The sequence below is a fragment of the Bufo bufo genome, chromosome 2, assembly GCF_905171765.1.
Source record: "Bufo bufo chromosome 2, aBufBuf1.1, whole genome shotgun sequence".
NCBI classification, from domain to species: domain Eukaryota; kingdom Metazoa; phylum Chordata; class Amphibia; order Anura; family Bufonidae; genus Bufo; species Bufo bufo.
In genome coordinates, this window is record NC_053390.1 from 598,004,366 (window position 1) to 598,025,590 (window position 21,225).

The 21,225-nt window shown below is 42.3% G+C and overlaps 1 protein-coding gene across 50 annotated transcripts in view; it reads right to left on the reverse strand.

Annotated features, from left to right (window-relative positions):
* The window catches only part of ANK2 (ankyrin 2), a 536,395-nt gene that overhangs the window by 159,709 nt on the left and 355,461 nt on the right, over positions 1-21,225 (reverse strand). For all 50 annotated transcript variants that reach the window (XM_040418305.1, XM_040418330.1, XM_040418328.1 and 47 more), the window contains exons 4-6: positions 20,324-20,422; positions 5,795-5,893; positions 4,712-4,897 (exon numbers count right to left, since the gene is read on the reverse strand). In XM_040418305.1, the coding sequence (XP_040274239.1) occupies positions 4,712-4,897; positions 5,795-5,893; positions 20,324-20,422 (384 nt within the window). The remainder of the gene's footprint in view (positions 1-4,711; positions 4,898-5,794; positions 5,894-20,323; positions 20,423-21,225) is intronic.

Here is a 21,225-nt window from a genome sequence, read left to right on the forward strand (position 1 = left end):
TCTGTTCCTGTGTGTCTTGGCTGCCTGAGCTCTGGTGCTGACGGGTGTTAACTTCTCTGTTTGCTGTGCCTGGGTGTGGCTTCCCAGGTGCTTCGTTACCCAGCTATTTAGTCCAGTGAGCTGCGGTTCTGGGGGGTGAGTCTTTGTCAGTCTGTCCTCTCTGGCTGCTAGGTGTAGCACCCCGCTCTGTTCCTGGGGTTTTTTTTTCATCTACCCTTTTGCGTGGTGTCGCCTGGTTTTGCATCGTGTCTGTGCTCTGGGTTCTGTCTTGTTATGTGTTATGCCATGTTCTGATCTGTTCTTGCCCTGTCTTATGTATTATGTTATTTGTTCCCTGTTTTCGCCTAGCAGAGCGTATCTGCGTCTGAGCGCCTAGCAGTGCGTAACTGCGTCCGTTATCTGTTTCTGCCCTGTATGTTTGTTTCATGTTTCATCAGAAAAAGGGGTTCCGGGCTTCCCCGGAGAGGGAATCGCTAACCTGTGTGTACCTCTGGTTCTGTTTGTCTGTCCCGCTGTAGGTTTCACCAGCCTGTTCCTGGCAGGTAGGGGCCAAGCATTCCGGGACCTTCTTGGAGGTGTGACAAGTGAGCCCTCGGCCCAGTCATCCCCACCATCCGGGACTCTGTGAAGTACAGGGCTCACTGCCTGCACCCTCTGGGTTTTGCTATGGTCCTCCGGTACTCTTGGTCCTGTGGTATCGTTACCACTTCTGTTTACCTGCTTTTCGGGCATGTCTGTTCTGTTTTTCCTGTGACCTGCTCGTAGTACGTCCCGGAGGTCTGCCTTGGACCCCCGGCACGTGACACCCTTCTGTGACATAATTTGGAAAGACGCACCCTGTCTGTATAAGATCTCACAGCCGCCAATGCATATCTGAGCAAAAACCAAGCCATAAGGAGGAAAGAACTGTCTGTAGAGCTCAAACACATGATTATGCAGCAACAGATCTGGGGGAGGGTAAAAAAGAATTCTGCTACACTGAAAGTTCCCAAGAGAACACTAGCCTTAATAATTCTTAAATAGAAGACATTTGGAATGCTTCCTAGAGGACGTTTTCTAGAGCTGTCCACCACCCCACCAAAATAATCAGGGTAAAAGGGCCTTGGTAAGAGAGGTGACCAAGAACCCAATGGTCTCTCTGAATGAGCTTCAAAGATCCTGTGTGCAGATGAAAGAATCTTCCAAAAGGTCAACCATTACTGCAGCATTCTACCAATCTGGCCTTTATGGCACAGTGGGCAGAAAGAAGCTCTTCCTAGAAAAAATGCATCAAAGTTTTCAAAAAAGCACCTAAAGGATTGTCAGACTATGAGAAACAAGATTTTCTGGTCTGGTAAAACCAAGATTGAACTTTTTGGACTCAGTTCTAAGCATCATATTTTAAGGAAACCAGGCACTGCCCAATACCATCCCTACAGTGAAGCATGGTGGTGGCATCATGATGCTGTGGGGGTGTTTTTCAGCAACTGGGACAGAGAGACTGGTCAGAGTTGAGGGAAAGCTTAACAGAGCAAAGTACAGAGATATTCTTACTGAAAATTTACTTAGAAACATAGAATGTGTCGGCAGATAAGAACCATTTGGCCCATCTTGTCTGCCCAATATACTGAATATTATGAATAGCCCTTTGCCCTATCTTATATGAATGATGGCCTTATGCCTATCCCATGCATGCTTTAAACTCCTTCACTGTATTTGCAGCTACCACTTCTGCAGGAAGGCTATTCCATGCATCCACTACTCTCTCAGTAAAGTAATACTTCCTTATATTACTTTTAAACCTTTGCCCCTCTAATTTAAAACTATGTCCTCTTGAAGCAGTTTTTCTTCTTTTAAATATTCTCTCCTCTTTTACCTTGTTGATTCCCTTTATGTATTTAAAAGTTTCTATCATATCCCCTCTGTCTCGCCTTTCTTCCAAGCTATACATGTTAAGGTCCTTTAATCTTTCCTGGTAAGTTTTATCCTGAAATCCATGTACTAGTTTAGTAGCTCTTCTCTGAACTCTCTCCAAAGTATCAATATCCTTCTGGAGATATGGTCTCCAGTACTATGAACAATACTCCAAATGAGGTCTCACTAGTGCTCTGTAGAGCGGCATGAGCACCTCCCTCTTTCTACTGGTAATGCCTCTCCCTATACACCCAAGCATTCTGCTAGCATTTCCTGCTGCTCTATGACATTGTCTGCCTACCTTTAAGTCTTCTGAAATAATGACCCCTAAATCCCTTTCCAGGACTGTATCACTGATTTTATATTTTGCTCTTGGGTTTTTACGCCCCAGGTGCATTATCTTGCACCTATCAACATAAAATTTTAGTTGCCAGATTTTTGACCATTCCTCTAGTTTTCCTAAATCCTTTTCCATTTGGTGTATCCCTCCAGGAACATCAACCCTGTTACAAATCTTTGTGTCATCAGCAAAAAGACACACCTTACCATCGAGGCCTTCTGCAATTTCGCTGATAAAGATATTAAACAATATGGGTCCCAGAACAGATCTCTGAGGTACCCCACTGGTAACAAGACCATGGTCTGAATATACTCCATTGACTACAACCCTCTGTTGTCTGTCCCTCAGCCACTGCCTAATCCATTCAACAATATGGGAGTCCAAGCCCAAAGATTGCAATTTATTGATAAGCCTTCTATGTGGGACAGTATCAAAAGCCTTACTAAACTCTAGATAAGCGATGTCTACTGCACCTCCGCCATCTATTATTTTAGTCACCCAATCAAAAAAATCAATAAGATTAGTTTGACATGATCTCCCTGAAGTAAACCCATGCTGTTTTTCATCTTTCAATCCATGGGATTTTAGATGTTCCACAATCCTCTCCTTAAGTATGGTTTCCATTAATTCCCCACTATTGATGTCAGGCTTACTGGCCTATAGTTGCCCGATTCCTCCCTACTACCTTTCTTGTGAATGGACACAACATAGGCTAATTTCCAATCTTCTGGGACGACTGCTGTTGCCAGTGATTGGTTAAATAAATCTGCTAATGGTTTTGCTAGTTCACCGCTGAGCTCTTTTAATAGCTGTGGGTGTATCCCATCAGGCCCCTGTCACTTATTTGTATTAATTTTAGACAGCTGACTTAGAACCTCTTCCTCTGTAAAGACGCATGCATCAAAAGATTCATTAGTCTTCTTTCCTAACTGAGGTCCTTTTCCTTCATTTTCCTTTGTAAAAACTGAACAGAAGTATTCATTGAGGCAGTCAGCTAGTTCTTTATCTTCTTCCATATACCTTCCTTCTTTTGTTTTTAATTTGGTAATTCCTTGTTTTAGTTTCCTTTTTTCATTTATGTATCTGAAGAATGTCTTATCGCCTTTTTTCCCTGACTGAGCTAATTTCTCTTCTGCCTGTGCTTTAGAAGCTCTTATCACTTGTTTGGCCTCTCTCTGCCTAATCTTATAAATTTGCCTGTCATCCTCGTTTTTTTTTTTCTTTTTAATTCTGCTGAGTACCACAGTGGTCTCTTCTTTTTTTTGCTTTTACTGACAAGCCTAATGCAATTTTCTGTTGCCTTCAATAGTGCCACTTTTAAGTAGTCCCATTTCTCCTGGACTCCATTGAAACTGTTCCAATCTCATAGGGACTCGTATACCACTAATCTAATTTTAGAAAAGTCAGTTTTTCCAAAATCTAAAACTTTTGTTTTTGGGTGGTATGACTCAGTCACTGTACTTATAGTAAACCACACTGACTAGTGATCACTAGATCCCAAGCTTTCCCCTACAGTGATATCAGATACCAAATTCCCATTTGTGAATACTAAATCTAAAATTGCCTCCTTCCGGGTTGGTTCCTCAACTACTTGCAGTAGAGATCATCCCAGTAGGGAATTTAGAATATCTGTACTCCTGGCAGAACTAGCTATTTTGGTTTTCCAGTTTACATCAGGAAGATTGAAGTCTCCCATAATGATAACTTCCCCCTTCAATGTCATTTTAGCTATTTCCTCAACTAGTAGATCATCAAATTTTTGACTTGGCTAGGTGGTCTATATGTCACACCTACACGAGTTACCTTATGATTATCAAGCTGCAAGGTAACCCAAACTGACTCTAAATTGTTCTTGCAAACTTGTATCAAATTAGATTTCATGCTATCTTTCACATACAGGGCCACCCCTCCCCCTTCTTGTCTTCTCTGTATTTCCTGTATAGAGAGAACCCTGGTATTGTTATATCCCAGTCATTACTCCCATTGAACTACGTCTCAGTAACAGCCACTACATCTATATTCTTAGATGCCATTATAGACAGTCCAACAAGACAGTGACCCTAACACAGGAGTGGCTTAGGGGCAACTCTGTGAATGTCCTTGAGTGGTTCAGCCAGATCGCTGACTTGAACCCAATCAAATATGTCTGGAGAGACCTGAAAATGGCTGTCCATCAATTGTCTCCATCCAACCAGACAGAGCTTGAGAGGATCTGCAGATGAGTATGGCTGAGCATTCCCAAATCCAGGTGTGAAAACCTTGTGGCATCATACTCAGGAAGACTGGAGGCTGTAATCGCAGCCAAAGGTGCCTCAACTAAGTATTGAGTAAAGGGTCTGAATACTTATAAAAAAGTGAAAAGGTCTGAAGACTTTCCGAATGCACTGTACAATAACCTATGGCATCATTTTAATAGCATTTGTTCCTTGTTAAGTATAGAATTTCATCTAATGAATTTATTTGATAGTCACATCTTACCTTTGATTGCACATCAGCATTATGGTCATTCTGAAGTAAGAGGGCTGCAGACTTTGTGTCATCCTTCCTGGCTGCAATATGCAGAGCTGGCAGTCTAACCTTCCCTTTTGTATCATTTTCCAAAAGAATGGCAACCACCATGTTATGTCCTTGCTGCAGAGCAACAGCCAGTGGAGTGAAGCCATCCTGGCAAGAAGCACAGATAACATTCGCATTTTATAGCAATGAATTATAACAGTCATTAATGGTAATACGACAAGATTGAAGAATTCTGCATTCTATAACTGTCAGCAAAATCTTTATAGGCAATTTATATACAGAAATAGGAACAAAAGAGAATATTTAAAGAAGCTGAACAGTTTTAGTAGTAATTCGGACAACACTCAGGTCGTGCCTGCAATAAAGAATAGACCACTACTTAGCTAGCAGATCCCACATTGCTGCTCGAGTTCTCACAGCCAGACTGCGGCTGCAGTGGTGACGTCACGTTGACAACATGTGAGTGCTGTGGCCAATCGCTGGCCTCAAGCAGTGCACTGCTGAGATCACTGACTGGGTGCAGTGGTCATGTGTTGTTGACGTGACATCACTGCTGCAGCCAGGTCAACAGAGCCCGACCGGAAGAAATGGAGCAGCGACATGGGATCTGCTCAGTAATGGTAAGTAATGGTGTACTTTTTATTTTAGTCGCACCTCAAGTGTTGTCTGATTTCAGGAGGAACTGGACAACTCCTTTAAAGGCTATGGCCTCCTTCTGAGCCATTTTTTATATATTATTCATTTTCTTTTATATCGGGCTAACACATGTTTATAATGGATTTTTATTATCAACTGTACTTTGGCTTCTGCAGTATCTATGTTTTATAGTATATAGCAGCTGCAGAAAGCTGTTCAGTGGGAGATCATCAAAATGTTCCCACTTTACAATACATTTGAGGCTACTCTTCTTCCCGGTTGAAATCTTGATTTTTAATTTACATCTATTAAATATTGATATAGGTACACTTCACGAGGAATGTCATATGGTAGCTCTCATGAATGAAATCAGCAATTGGCAACATATAGGTGGCAAGAATGACTTACCTCTGTGGCTGTGCTCTGATTGGCCCCATTTTCAAGTAAATATTTCACAACTTCAAGATGGTTTTCTTGGGCAGCCATATACAGAGGGGTAAATCCATTCTGTAAGTAAGGTGAACGCAACATTACATTTATATTTCTTTAACCATATTTTATTACATCATTTTCAGACATTCCATTCAGTCAATCTACGGAGATGGCAGAAGTCATCAATACTTTATTTTTATTAATTGACTTACTTACATTTCAACACTGATTTGGAGACGTGATACTCAATGTGTCCAGATACATAAGTTCAGCAATCTTGATCACCAATTTAGGCATGACTCACTACCCAACATACCCAATATTAAAAGGATATAAAAATTAGTCTATTTACTGAGTTTCTCAGTAATAATTATCTGTAATAATCACTGTATCCGTGCCTGCAGTCTTTGGGGCATCTTGGATTAGCCCTGTGACAGCATAAAGGAAGAATTTATTGTAGACAAAGATGTTCTCTGATCTGTGCTGTTCTGCACTATGACCATGCTAAGCAATGTCAGAATACTGTAGGCTGTAGTGTCAAATATCTGTTAAATGCCGCTATACACACACTTGTCCCGCTGCAAGAGCTCAAAAATCTTCATTCAAGTCTTGCCAGCTCTGGTTTTTCTAACCAAGCACCTGCCTATATGCCACTGAAACAAGATACGAACCTCCATGAGCAGCCTGTCTGAACCTCATTCTGTGTGAATACTGTAAGGCAATCTAAGAGGACAAATATATTTTGATGGCTCTGGGATCAGATTCATTGTCACCAATATCATTCATGTGTAGAAAGGATGGAAAGTGGTTTCATCTTGCTTCAGTCTATAAAATACAGTTCCACTCTGACATTCCCTAGTGAAGCACACCCGACTGTTACATCAGTGATAACCTACAGTATGTAGTCATTGCAGAGTAGCTGTATGTATTCACAGTTTCTTCCCCAAAAGTAAAACATCTGGAAATACAAGCCCCTGGAGTGTCCTCTTGTATGAAAACTTTTGAAGAGGTTTTCTATTTTTCACTTAGACATGTCCAAAAATACCAGTGAGGACCCTTGACCAGGTATATTAGTCAAGAAGCAGAGCAGAGAAGTTGAGAATCCCCCTTGATATCGTTAGGCAGGTAATTCAGCCACAATCATATACTGCCAGGGTAATACTGACATACTGCTTACAGCCCTCATAGGACCACCATGGAGAACCAAAATGATATGCAGCATCCAAATACTATTCCCTTTAAAAAGGACCGATCACCTTTCCTGAAATGTCTGTTTCAGTAACTTCCCGATGCAATAATGATTCTGGAACATTCTTTCATATGCCTCTATGTTGTTTTGTTCCTCAGTTATTGCTACTAAAAGCTTACTAATGAATCTAAAACTGGGTATCGCCAGAGTATGTGCGTTCGGGGGGAGGTGTCCCCCACAGTCTCATATGAGCAGCCATGACAGGAAAGTGTCTGACTGTCCAGGTACCCCCCACAGGTAACACCCAGTTCCAAATTCATTAATAAACTTCTAGCAGTAATAACTAAAGAACAGAATAACATACAGTTATATGAAAGGGTGCTCCAAAATAAATATTAAACAGGGGGAAAAATGAATTTATAACGCAGACAGGAGAGGTGTCAGGACCTCTTTAAAGAGCTGCCACATAATACTGCAATTCAGTTCTTAAATAAGACCACCACTTGCTCACTAAATAATGCTGGGTGATTTTAGTTCACTCCTGGGCCTCCCATCCATCCCTCAAGCACAGGGGCGTTACTACCATAGCGGCAGACCATGCGACTGCTATGGGGCCCAGGGCAAGAGGTGGCATAGTCTTAGTTGGGATTCTCTCCTCTTCTAATGGAGGTGAAAACTTGGTCAGGACTCTACCCTATAAATCTAAAGGAACAACTTTTAGCAAATGAGGCAGTGGAAAAATGACCCAAGGGTCATTGAAAAGGGTTTAGGCAGAAACCCTTCTGTCCTGTGTGGGGGGGCTGGTTTGATTCTTGCTATGGGGCCCTTACTTCTCAATGTATTTTCCTGCCTTTAAGTCAGTGCTGTATTCTTTTTAGCATACAGTTTGAATGAGAAATTGCTGATTTCACTGGAACCATGGTCTCATTACATATGACGTTGAACCATAAAATAGTGCAAATGCAAAATTTCTACCAAATAATTTCTTATAATAAATACTGAATGAGATGATTGCTTCTAACCTGCATGGAAATGTTAGCGAGAATGAGGGTTAGGGGGAATGTGATACAGGAAGTATGCAATGGTGACAGTGAATGTAACCTTTTTGGGACAACCACTTTATACAATATATATTTTAATATTATAGAACCTAGACATTTCAGGTCTTTAGAAAACAAAACTTGCTTCTATGTATGACAGATTGTTAGAAAAATGATTATAATGTATTGTAACAATATAGTAAATGTTTTTCAGTTTTATTTTTGCAATTAGATTATGCCATATGACTCTATCATTGAGTCATATAATGTTCCACTTCACTGCTGCAGTCAGAAAAACAGACCCGGAGCGGAGTACATAGTGGTGCCATGGGCATGGAGAGGGTTCGGGATGGTGAGTATATGTTTTTTTATTATTATAACACTGTCCCTGCCAATCAAAAAAAACATCTTGGACAACCACTTTATAGTAAAGTTTATGTCCCAAGACATTGGGCAATGAACATGTGAGGCATAGTAGAACTAAGAGAGAAAAGTATAACATACAAGTGGGACCTTATCAGTGAGAAAATCACTTGGTAGCAAAGAAACACCAACCACCAGACTCCATGAAGATAGTAAAAGAGTCTGTCATCTAGGATTAATCAAGGAGAAAATACAGTAGCACAGACATGTACTATGATTACAACTGTGTAAGATGGCAAATGGAAAATCTGGAAAAGACCTTCAAGTGTCAAAATGTTTTGTTGGCTTAGAAAATTACAATATTCAATGTGAAGTTATCACATCTGATTTGGCAGGTAACAGACGTGCGGTGCAGAGGGGAGGGAAGAGGAGTACCCTTCCACTAGGGAGAGGGAGCTACCGTTGAGAGCGAAATCTCTCATTTCCCCCATCTTGAGCCTTTACAGGGAAGACGACATCCCTTCATTCGAAGATCTTCGCACACATCCATTGCTATCTAACCTTTCTACGTTTCATTTGGCTTACTTGTTACAACAAATAAAAAAATACTTTACGGGTCTCCCGATTGCACCAACTCACACTCCCTTTGAAAAACTGGCCTTACAAAAAAAGGAACCAAAAGGTAAAATATCGCAGTTATATGACATCCTACTCTTAAAACAGGGATCAGAGACCCCTAAGTTTATTCAACAGTGGGTAGAGGATCTGAATATTTATTTATCCCCCTTAGAAGTAAAACAGGCGCTTAAGACGTTTCTTAAGGTGTCCAGGTGCGTCAAGTTGCAAGAGAACAGCTACAAAGTTTTAACAAGATGGTATTACACACCTCATAAACTTCATCGCATGTTTCCAGAGTGTAGCCCTATGTGCTGGAGATGCAACCTTGAGGTGGGCACGCATGCCCATATCTGGTGGGAATGCACCAAAATAACCTCTTACTGGCAGGAGATTTGTAAGATTATATCTAATTTATCTAGCCTGAAAATACCCTTATGCCCTAAAGTTTGTCTCTTGGGAGTTTTAGGAGAAACTAGAGGCCCCAAATATAAACACTCATTATGTAACACTTTGTTAGCTGCAGCTAGACTTATGATAGCATTAGCATGGAAACAATCTAATCCTCCGTCTATTCAAAACTGGATACTTAAATGCGATCAGCTCTTCCGCTTAGAACAGATAGCACACTGGGATGCTCGCACCCCGGTGAAGTTTGAAAATATTTGGAACCCTTGGAAGTCTTTTAGGAATTTCTCGGGAGTGTGATTTCTCAACGCAAAGGGTAATTTATTGAGAAAGGGAGTCTCCACTTGCGCATTTGAACCTCATTTATGGTACTTAATTGAATTGAATTGCCTGCTTCCAGATGGAATTGTGATAAGACATATCATGTTGCACCGGCCTCAATGGTAATCCACAACATATCAAGCTCTCCCTCCCCCCCTTTCCCCCCCCCCCCCTCCTTTTCCATTATATTTTTAAGTTATGTCTATGTCTTCCCCTTTCCATTTGTATCTTTTTATTTCCTTCTACAGTTTTTCTTTAGTTAGTTGATATTTGGTCTATATAGATCTCTAATGGAAGTATCTTCGCCTTATTGTTAAGATCACTAGGGTAATGTACGCTCAGGATTTATATTTATGTTTACTTCCAAAATGGTGAAACACTGTCGACCTGTATGTTCAGTTTTTGTATTAAAAACTAATAAAAACAATTTTAAAACAAACAAACACTAGGGAGAGGGAGGAGTGGTGACCCCTAACTCATCTGGCACTAGCACCTGGCTGCCCTGATGTCCCTAGACGGGCTGCTAACCCGTACGCCGATCACGTGCCTCGTCCCTGGCTTATCCTGAAATAAGCCCTAGGTAGTGGGTAGACCGGTGGGGACACTAGTCCTCCTGACACCTGGGGTAACAACAGGGAAAAGACAAACAACACAAATAATCCCCGAAGGGAGACAACAAACAGGAGACAACAACAGGAGTGAAACGGAGATCCGACACCACCAGTTCCAACGGCTCCACAGCAACAGTTGTCCAACTGAGGTCAGAATAGAAGATCTGGAAAGAAGGTCTATATCTGGCAACAAAGGAGGCAGAAAGGGAGAATATATAGTAGCTGGGAATGGCTGATAGAGAACAGCTGAAAGGAAAAGCTACAGATTCCTAAATGGGACAAAAAGGATCGCAAATCTAAGCAGGAAAACCTGGACCAGAATCCATTATCACCACTAGGTCATGGAGCGATCTCTTGAGAAACTGAGCGCGTAGCCACCCGCTACGACCTTCTGACCCCAGGCACAACAGGGTCAGCGATAGGTCGTGACACCCTCATGACAGAAGTTTTCGGGATTGCAATTTCTTGATATACAACATGGAGAAAAAAGTAATGCCATATAAGAAAATGAATATACTGCCTGTGCTGGTACCAGGCATAACTAGAAAACAAGACAAGTGATATTAGTCAAGACCCAGATCTGAACAAGAAGAAGCTGGAGGTCTTAAAAAATGCTGAAGAAATATTCTGGAACCAGTTATGTGAATGAATGGTGCCTAAAATCAAGAATATGTAAAGTATCCCTGCTGAAATGTTAGCTCACTACAATGTGCTAAGACTGGTCTGAATGACAAGGTAAAATGATCCTGCTTACTACCAAAATGTTTCGGAAATACATTAAATGGTGTGAGACTAGAAGCGGGTGGCATATACAGGAAGACATAAAAAGTCATAGGCAAGGAACAGAGCCCCAAAAAAGCAAAAAGACAGTCAAACAGGATAAATGTGGTATCACTAAAGATAAGTGTGACTGTAACAGGGGAGAAAATGATAAAGAAAAGACGATAAAAGGGACCCCACTGGGTAGGGAAGCAATGTATCAACACAAGGGCATTTTAATATTGAAGGGGTTGTCTAATGCACATAATCACTGTTTATATACCCTAGGAGGGTATATGTACATCCAAACAGAGGGTCCCCTGCATGAGACCCCCCCCCCCCTTCTCCATAGGCCAAACTGGAGAGCATCTCAGTGTGAGCGGCTCCTGTCTTACTATATGGTACATGGACGGCCACGGACATAGACTATATGTGACTTGCTGGTGGATGTGCTAGAGAACACATTGAATATTTCCTAGCCCAGAAAGCAATTATATATGTTGTCTAGTTTTCTCTGCCAAACACTCCAGCTATTTGACTAACACAAACTGAGTGTTCCTTTGGAATATGTCTAAGAGGGGGAATGCACGGCATATGCAGCTGTGTTCACATGTACTGGCAGGAGCGCTCTAGCCTGCCATGCAGAGATGGAATTACCAGTCACTAAGTGCTCGTAACCAATACAAACAATCCTTGTGACACGTTGGGAACAATGCTAAAAATGCTTCATGCTAATATGACATCTAATGAATGAAATGATAGAGCAGCTGAATATGCATCAAGATGTATCTGACATATCTACCCTCACTGGCATCTTATTGTAGAACCAAGGAATGAGAGCAAAAACACTTCATGCCCATATTACTAAGGAAAATCAAGTGAAGACTTAAATGATCAGTAATTTAGAATTTTATGATTTTTTTTTGTTGTAATGTAGGGATGGTCCATCTCTGTTAGGTTTATAACTTAGGTTTCTTTTAATGTTCTGTCTCTTCCGTTGTTTGGGGCTCCCTTGGGCACCAGGGCCTGTGTGCAACTGCTACCTAGGCCTCATGCACACAACTGTATGTATTTTGTGGTCCGTAAATCGCAGACCTGCAAAATACAGATACCGTCAGCATTTTTCTGCAGATCCATTGGCTTCAATGGGTCCGCAGTCCTCATTGTGCAGACCAGAATGGAATATGTTCTATAATTTGTGGATAACACACGGATCACATCAGATGTCAATGGGTCTGCAAAAAAATGTAGAACACACATGGACAGTATCTGTATTTTAAGAATCTGTGATTTTTGGAAAATACATAAGGTTGTGTGCATGAGGCCTAAACAACATCCATGTGTATCATTATAATACCTGTGTACCAGTATCCATTCTTCTCCTTTCCCTTTCCTTTCTTTTTTCCCCCTCCCACATAGCAGTGTGTGCCATATTCTTAAAAAACATCTGTCAGCATGATGAACCATATTAAACCAGGCATATTGCCTGGTAGGGTTGCTCATGCTGATTAAAACAATACCTTTCTTTTGTCAGTATGTTGAACAGCTGTAGATATATCTCAGTTTTTATTGATAGGCACATGAGTTAGAGCACCAAGGGGCTGGCCAGAGACCTTGGAGTACCACTTTTGTAATGCACCTGTGCTCTGCACCCCCCCGCCCCTTACCCTTGATTGACAGGTCTAGACATTTTGTTTAGCCCTGTACTCTTGTGTCTTCTCCGAGTCAATTGCGCAGTGGATCTGATGCTGCTTCCTGAGGTCATCAGATTCACAGTACAAGCACTGAGTCACTGGGTCAACTCGGTGCTTGCACAATGGACCTGCTGTTACTTCAGGGGAGCTGCTGCAGCTTCACTGCGCAAGTGGCAAGTTACTGCACAGACTTGGCATCGGTATGAGAATACAGGGATAGACAAGATGTGTAGCACTATCTCTCAAGGGGAGGAGGGAGTGTGCAGAGAACAGGGGCATTACAAAAGCGGTGCTCCAAGGGTCTGGCTGGCCCCTTGGTGCTTGAATTTGTTCATTTGCAAAATGATAAAAACTGAAATATCTTTGCAGCAGTTCAACATACTGAGAAAAGAAAGGTATCATTTTAATCAGCTTGATCAACCCTACCAGGCAATATGCTTGGTTTAATAGGTTAGATTATGCTGACAGAGGCTCTGTAATAAACTGCTCATAAGAAATTATACATGTCCACATCGCCCACTGTGATCCCATTGGCAGAAGATTGTACTGTGTCCTCTAATACACTATAGAACATTACTGGCTATGTTCCACATTAATCCAGTGTAAATCCCATGTGGCTAGGTTATCCATCACATTATGAAGACTTCTCCACTGCTAAATAACTAGTGGTCGTGATTGTGTTTATTTTAAACTGTAAATCCAGCAATGACAATCATTTTAATCCAGCTCATGCTGCACACTAAAAATATAGGAAGCCTTGCCAATGCCTGCATTAGTGGCTTACATAATGTCGAGAGCATTTTAGGTGAATAAAGTTTCAATTCTCATCTCACCCTGATCTGCACATGATTAGGGTGCATCCACATCACCATTTAGCTTTCCGTTCTTCTGATCAGTCAGAAGAAGAGAAAAAAAAAACAGGATCCTGTACAAAAATGGATCCTGTTGCATCAGTTGTCATCTGTTTGAGCCATTTCAGTCTGAGATCCGTTTTTTAGACGGGAAAAAAGTCCTGCATGCAGTACTTTTGTTTCTATCTAAAAAAACGGATCTCAGACGTAAATGGCTCAAACTGATGCAATAGGATCAGTTTTTTTACTGGATCCTGTTTTTTTTTTCTCTATCTCTCTCTCTCTTCTGACGGAACAGAAGAACGGAAAGCTAAACGGTGATGTGAATGCACCCTAACCAGACAATACAGGGAGTGCAGAATTATTAGGCAAGTTGTATTTTTGAGGATTAATTTTATTATTGAACAACAACCATGTTCTCAATGAACCCAAAAAACTCATTAATATCAAAGCTGAATATTTTTGGAAGTAGTTTTTAGTTTGTTTTTAGTTTTAGCTATTTTAGGGGGGTATCTGTGTGTGCAGGTGACTATTACTCTGCATAATTATTAGGCAACTTAACAAAAAACAAATATATACCCATTTCAATTATTTATTTTTACCAGTGAAACCAATATAACATCTCAACATTCACAAATATACATTTCTGACATTCAAAAACAAAACAAAAACAAATCAGTGACCAATATAGCCACCTTTCTTTGCAAGGACACTCAAAAGCCTGCCATCCATGGATTCTGTCAGTGTTTTGATCTGTTCACCATCAACATTGCGTGCAGCAGCAACCACAGCCTCCCAGACACTGTTCAGAGAGGTGTACTGTTTTCCCTCCTTGTAAATCTCACATTTGATGGTGGACCACAGGTTCTCAATGGGGTTCAGATCAGGTGAACAAGGAGGCCATGTCATTAGATTTTCTTCTTTTATACCCTTTCTTGCCAGCCACGCTGTGGAGTACTTGGACGCGTGTGATGGAGCATTGTCCTGCATGAAAATCATGTTTTTCTTGAAGGATGCAGACTTCTTCCTGTACCACTGCTTGAAGAAGGTGTCTTCCAGAAACTGGCAGTAGGACTGGGAGTTGAGCTTGACTCCATCCTCAACCCGAAAAGGCCCCACAAGCTCATCTTTGATGATACCAGCCCAAACCAGTACTCCACCTCCACCTTGCTGGCGTCTGAGTCGGACTGGAGCTCTCTGCCCTTTACCAATCCAGCCACGGGCCCATCCATCTGGCTCATCAAGACTCACTCTCATTTCATCAGTCCATAAAACCTTAGAAAAATCAGTCTTGAGATATTTCTTGGCCCAGTCTTGACGTTTCAGCTTGTGTGTCTTGTTCAGTGGTGGTCGTCTTTCAGCCTTTCTTACCTTGGCCATGTCTCTGAGTATTGCACACCTTGTGCTTTTGGGCACTCCAGTGATGTTGCAGCTCTGAAATATGGCCAAACTGGTGGCAAGTGGCATCTTGGCAGCTGCACGCTTGACTTTTCTCAGTTCATGGGCAGTTATTTTGCGCCTTGGTTTTTCCACACGCTTCTTGCGACCCTGTTGACTATTTTGAATGAAACGCTTGATTGTTCGATGATCACGCTTCAGAAGCTTTGCAATTTTAAGAGTGCTGCATCCCTCTGCAAGATATCTCACTATTTTTGACTTTTCTGAGCCTGTCAAGTCCTTCTTTTGACCCATTTTGCCAAAGGAAAGGAAGTTGCCTAATAATTATGCACACCTGATACAGGGTGTTGATGTCATTAGACCACACCCCTTCTCATTACAGAGATGCACATCACCTAATATGCTTAATTGGTAGTAGGCTTTCGAGCCTATACAGCTTGGAGTAAGACAACATGCATAAAGAGGATGATGTGGTCAAAATACTCATTTGCCTAATAATTCTGCACTCCCTGTAGAGTAAAGCAGTCTACCCCAGAGACTGCATGCAAGCATCCCTGCATCTCTAAAGCTATGAAAGACTCTCAAGGGAAGGCTGACTTTCTGATGCCATGTCGTAGTTTTATTCCGGCCGCCTCTCGGCATGCTTGACATGCTGCCGCTGGAACTCCGGCCGCCCCGGTTATAGTCAATGGGGCCGGAGCGGTAGTCCGGGGGTACGCGTGCACTAGCAGCAGCACGGATCTGACAGGCTGTTCACCCGCCGGAACAGCCTGCCGGAGTTCCTTGCCGCTAGTGTTAAACTAGCCTTATCCTGTTAACCCGCCGGAGATATACCACTGATTAGTATCAATATGGCGATCAAGATTACCTTGCTATTGAGTTCTCTTCCGTGGTCCTTTTCAGCTACCACGGAGGAGAACTCAATAGCAAGGTAATCTTGATCGTCATATTGATACTAATCAGTGGTATATCTCCGGCGGGTTAACAAGATTAGCGGCGGTGAAGGCAGTGAGCGGTACCTGGTAATACTAAAGCTATATTGAGTGTCTGTTGGCAGCAGGTCTTGCGGTACTGCAGCAGAACTATTGTGGAGCATAAGCGTTAGTGGAACAGTATATAATCTAAACTAGGTACCAGCCACCATATTAGACAAAGAGGAACTTTGGCAGGTGGAGGTTAGAAGTTTTGTCAGCAGCAGGGTCACCCACATCTCCCCAGTTATGCTAAAAAGTAAAATTATGGGGCCCCCACCAGATTTTTTGCCCAGAAGCTCCCACTAAACTTAATCAAGTCCTGCACTTTGGTCACTGAAGTGATATGGCAGAGATTCCACCACCAGCAACTTGGCCAGGTGGGAATTAGGCTACTTTCACACTGGCGTTTTGGCTCACCGTTTGTGAGATCCGTTCAGGGCTCTCACAAGCGGTCCTAAACTGATCCGTTTTGCCCTAATGCATTCTGAATGGAAAAGGATCCGCTCAGAATGCATCAGTTTGCCTCCGTTCCGTCTCCATTCCGCTCTGGAGGCGGACACCAAACGCTGCCTGCAGTGTTTTGGTGTCCGTCTGACGAAACTGAACCAAACGGATCCGTCCTGACACACAATGTAAGTCAATGGGGATCAGTTTTCTATGACACAATCTGGCACAATAGAAAACTGATCCATCCTCTATTGACTTTCAATGCTGTTCAAGACGGATCCGTTTTTGCTATGTTAAAGATAATACAAACGGATCCGCACCAAACGCGAGTGTAAAAGTAGCCTTAACCTTGCGCACTAGCGGATTACTGGGTATGTAAAGTTGTTTCTTGGCCGCACATTCCATTACCCTTGCTCCAGACCCTCTCTATTTGCCAGGACAGGGAACTCAACATCCAGTCATTTCAATGGCAACCAAGTACTGTTGCATATCATCTGCAGCGACCACTAAAGGGGAAATAGCTGGGTGGCCATGGCCATCAGCTGTTTGATGGGGATACTGGGACCCAGGGGTGGACTGCTGATCACCCCAATAACTGCACTTTGAAAAATCCTGTTGCTGAAAGGGTTTTTTGATCTTGAATAAGCTATCCTCATTAAAGAGGTTCTCCAGGCTTTCCTATATTGATGACCTATCCTCAGGAAAGGTGATTAATATTAGTTCGGCAGGGTCTGACAATTGGCACTCCCACCGATCAGCTGTATGTGGAGACGGCGCACGCCTCCGTTCCTGCTCGCCGCTGCTTTTCCATACACAATAGACAACAGCGGTGGGCAGGAAAAGAGAAGGCAGGCGCCGTATCCTCATATATATAGTTGATCGGCGGGGGTGCCGAGTGTCAGACCCCACCAATCTGATATTGATTACCTATCCTGAGGATAGGTCATCCATATACAAGTACCGCAAAACCCTTAAGTGACAATATCTTTGAGAAACTTCCTGTTATGCCAGCACACATGCTAAATCCTAAAACTGAAACGATACTGTAGGTTTATCATACAAGGTATATGTTTTGTTTTTACGATGTGAGTCATCCAGTTCCACATGTCCAGGGCTTTTGGTGATACTCTTCCAACAAGTACACAACGTTGTGCCCAAACTGAATGGGGGAGATTTACTAATCAAATTGTGCAAACATTCTAGAGTAACGTGCACAAAAAAAACTAGCGTACCTGCTTTGCACCACATTTATTACTGTGTTTTAGACAAGTCATCCAACAAGGTGGCATGGATTAGTAGAAAGGGATCAAGACTTAAACAATATGTGCCCAAAAATGCTCCAAAATTTTGGCGCACAATACTAGTGTAAAGGAAGCCAAGGTTGTGTAAACAGACGAGTCCGTCTAAAGAGGCACCGGGCATATCATCCAGCATCAGCCACTTTGATAAATTCTCCACATTTTAGACTCTCTAGTCTAAGTTTACACTGTCTAAATATTAGACAGTATCAGGTGCATTGCTAGGCCAAGTGGCGCCCATTCTTTTTCTGCTCTGGAGTCCATTCTTTTAGCATGCAGGATTTTTTGTCTGCTGGTTTTGATGGAATCTGCAATGGAGGCCCTGAAATCTAGTAACTATAACTCTATGACTCTGTGTAGTCATGTTAATTGCACTGTGTCTGTATAATAATTTTCTGCTTTGAAAAAAACGTCACCCGTGTATAACTGAGAACCCGCTAAACTCGATACCAGTTAAATGTGTGGTTTCCTACTGCAGGGTGAATGTAACAAATACACCTTTCCACAGAGTAAACCTGCCATTACTATGTGCTTACTGACAAGCAATGAATACAGAGCTTCTGCTGAAGGCAAATTCTGTCTCTTAGCTACATGTCAGCAGTAAGAGCTACCATACTCTACTTCCAGACGTTTACAAGAGAAGCCAATTTAAAAAGGTCATTTTGTGGCATGTTTTCAGGTCAGACTTGATCTTCTACCAATCCAACCTTTTGCTTTCTTCTATAATAACTTGCCAAACATGGCGATGGCATGACAAATAACGCCAATGCCCGATAAATCACACTGACTTACAGTGGGGTCCATTGAGTTCCCTTGTGATTTTTCTCATCAAAATTTGGGTTCCGGCATGGGTTCCTTCATTTTGACAAGACTTGCACTGAAAACAATGCTATTCTTTCCTTAAAAGTTTTTATTACTGCCAAATGACATGCCAAATGGAACCTCTTATGGCAGTGTGAAAAAATACAGTTAGTGGCATCTTACAGATTATGATAAAGAGCACATGTCAGCATCATCAACCCTATTAAACCAGGCATGCAGCCTGGTAGGATTGCTCATGCTGATAAAAACAATTCCCTGATTATGAATGTCCTTTGCCCCATTGCAGAAAAAAACAAGCTTTTATTGAGGCAAATAAACTCCCTGGAGCACCGAGGAGTAGGTCAAAGCTTTTGGAGCACCATTTTGTTTACACTCCTTCAGTTTTACACCCCTTCCTCTAGACTGACAGGGCTAGCCCTGTCTTTTTGTGCCTGCACCGTGTCTCGGGACTTGCTTAGTGGATCTGCTGCTGCACAGATTCCAAATGAGCAAGCACCAAGATCCATCTTTTTGTTACTGCTCTCTCGATTTCTTCACTTGCTCAGTCAGAATCTTCACTTCTTGGAGATCAGCAGCCTGGAGGGTATGGTGCAAGGGCAATAAGGTTCTTCTGTCAATGCAGGGGAAGGGGGGAAGGGACTAAAGCTGAAGGGGCATAAACAAACTGGTGCTCCGAGGGCTGTCACCGACCACTCTGTGCTCCAGGAAAGTCATGTGCATATCAATAAAAAATGTGGTGTTCTAGGCAATGGGCCAAAGGACAGTCAAACATCAGGGTATCATTTTTATCATCCTGATCAACCCTATCAGGATGTATGCCTGGTTAAATAGGCCTGATCATGCTGACAGATGCTCTTTAAGATTACATGTTACACAATGTTAATATTGCCCTCCAAATTATTGGTGCAAGTATAGTATTATGTTGAAAGATTAGAGTGTGAGTATATATATATACACACACAAAAACATACAGCAATTCAATTGGTAAATTAATATGACTGTGAATCACTACATCACAGATCAACACAGGTTCTTGTTCCCCTGAGAGTGATGGGCTGACACCAATGGGGTGAGATGTAAACAGCAAGTAGTAGAAAAAATATTGCCTCCTAGTTAGTAAGTACAAGTAAGTTAACGGGGTTGTCTCAGCTTAGCAATTAGCATTTATCATTCAGAAAAAGTTTATACAAGGCACTTACTAATGTATCGTGATTGTCCATATTGCCACCTTTGCTGGCTTGATTCATTTTTCCATCACATTATACACTGCTTGATCCAGGGTTATGACCACCCAGCAATCCAGCAGCGGTGGCCGTGCTTGTACACTATAGGAAAAAGTGCCAGCCTCTCTGGTGTCCAGGAGTGTGGGAGCGTGTAGAGGAACGCATGCGCAGCAGCTCCCGTCCAGGCCACCTTGTATCTGCGCTGCATTGGCGTCAGTAACCCCTGGAAACAGGCACTGTATATTGTGATGGAAAAATGAATCAAGCCAGGAAAGGGGCCATTTGGACAATCACAATACATTAGTAAGTGCCTTGTATTACCTTTGTCTACCTGATAAATGCCATTTGCTGAAGTGAGACAACCCCTTTAAGGTCTTCCCTAGAGCATTGTTAGTCAATGCTCTGGAGACTTAATGTCATTATAGATGTATACATACATACATGCACACATTTTCAGAATTATACCAGGGTTATATAGCACTGATTTCATACCTGAGACTGGGAATTAATATTGGCTCCTTGCTTGGTAAGAGTCTTGACGACTTCTACCTGTCCAGCGAGTGATGCAATGTGCAGTGCTGTGTTCCCTTTCTGAAAAAATAAAATAAAATAAATGACATATTACAACATATCTAATTTATTCTTTTATTTTGCTTGCTATGTCAGTATAAACTGTATCTAGCCTTTCACTTTCAACCTATGAATGAAATCTTTTCTTTTCATTGTTTCCCTTTTTTGGTCATCTCCACCCTTCCATACTTGTCTAAGAGCAAGGGCTCTAAAAATGCTACTACTACAATATTACAGCGGCAGCCCATACTCATCAACTCCTTGCTCTCCCTGGAGGGCATGGCCACAGTGCTACTTCCCCGCTTCCTTGGTCTAGCATTCCGGTGGCCTGGACCAGGGGTTTTTCTTCTCCTCCTTACCTGCGGGCCAAACTACCAGAGCAGCTGATCCTTTCTGCAGGCCACACCCTATTTCTTGCTGGTAGTGTCTCACACTGCCTGTAGGGTGTGCAAACTCACTCTGGATCTTAGAGGGCCACAGCATGCCCACCATAATTTTCCCCAGCCTATGGCCGTTCCCCCAGGAGCTGATTCTCTTGTTAGAAGGTGCCGGAGCAATAGGTTCTAGTCTGCTAGCATCCTTCCAAAGGTGTGCTATTCTATGCTTGTTTGCCCATGTATTAACTTCTGCCTTTTTTCAGATTTGACTCTTCACTGTCTGACCTGACCTCTACCTGATCTCCATCTGAACCTAAAATGCCTGCCCTGACCTCAGACTGTTTATCGGATTGGACATACTCTGCCTGCTCTGACCTCACTCTCTTGCTGAATACAGTTTTGCATGATTCCTCGGTTCATCACACTGGTGTCTTTTAACCCCTGTGC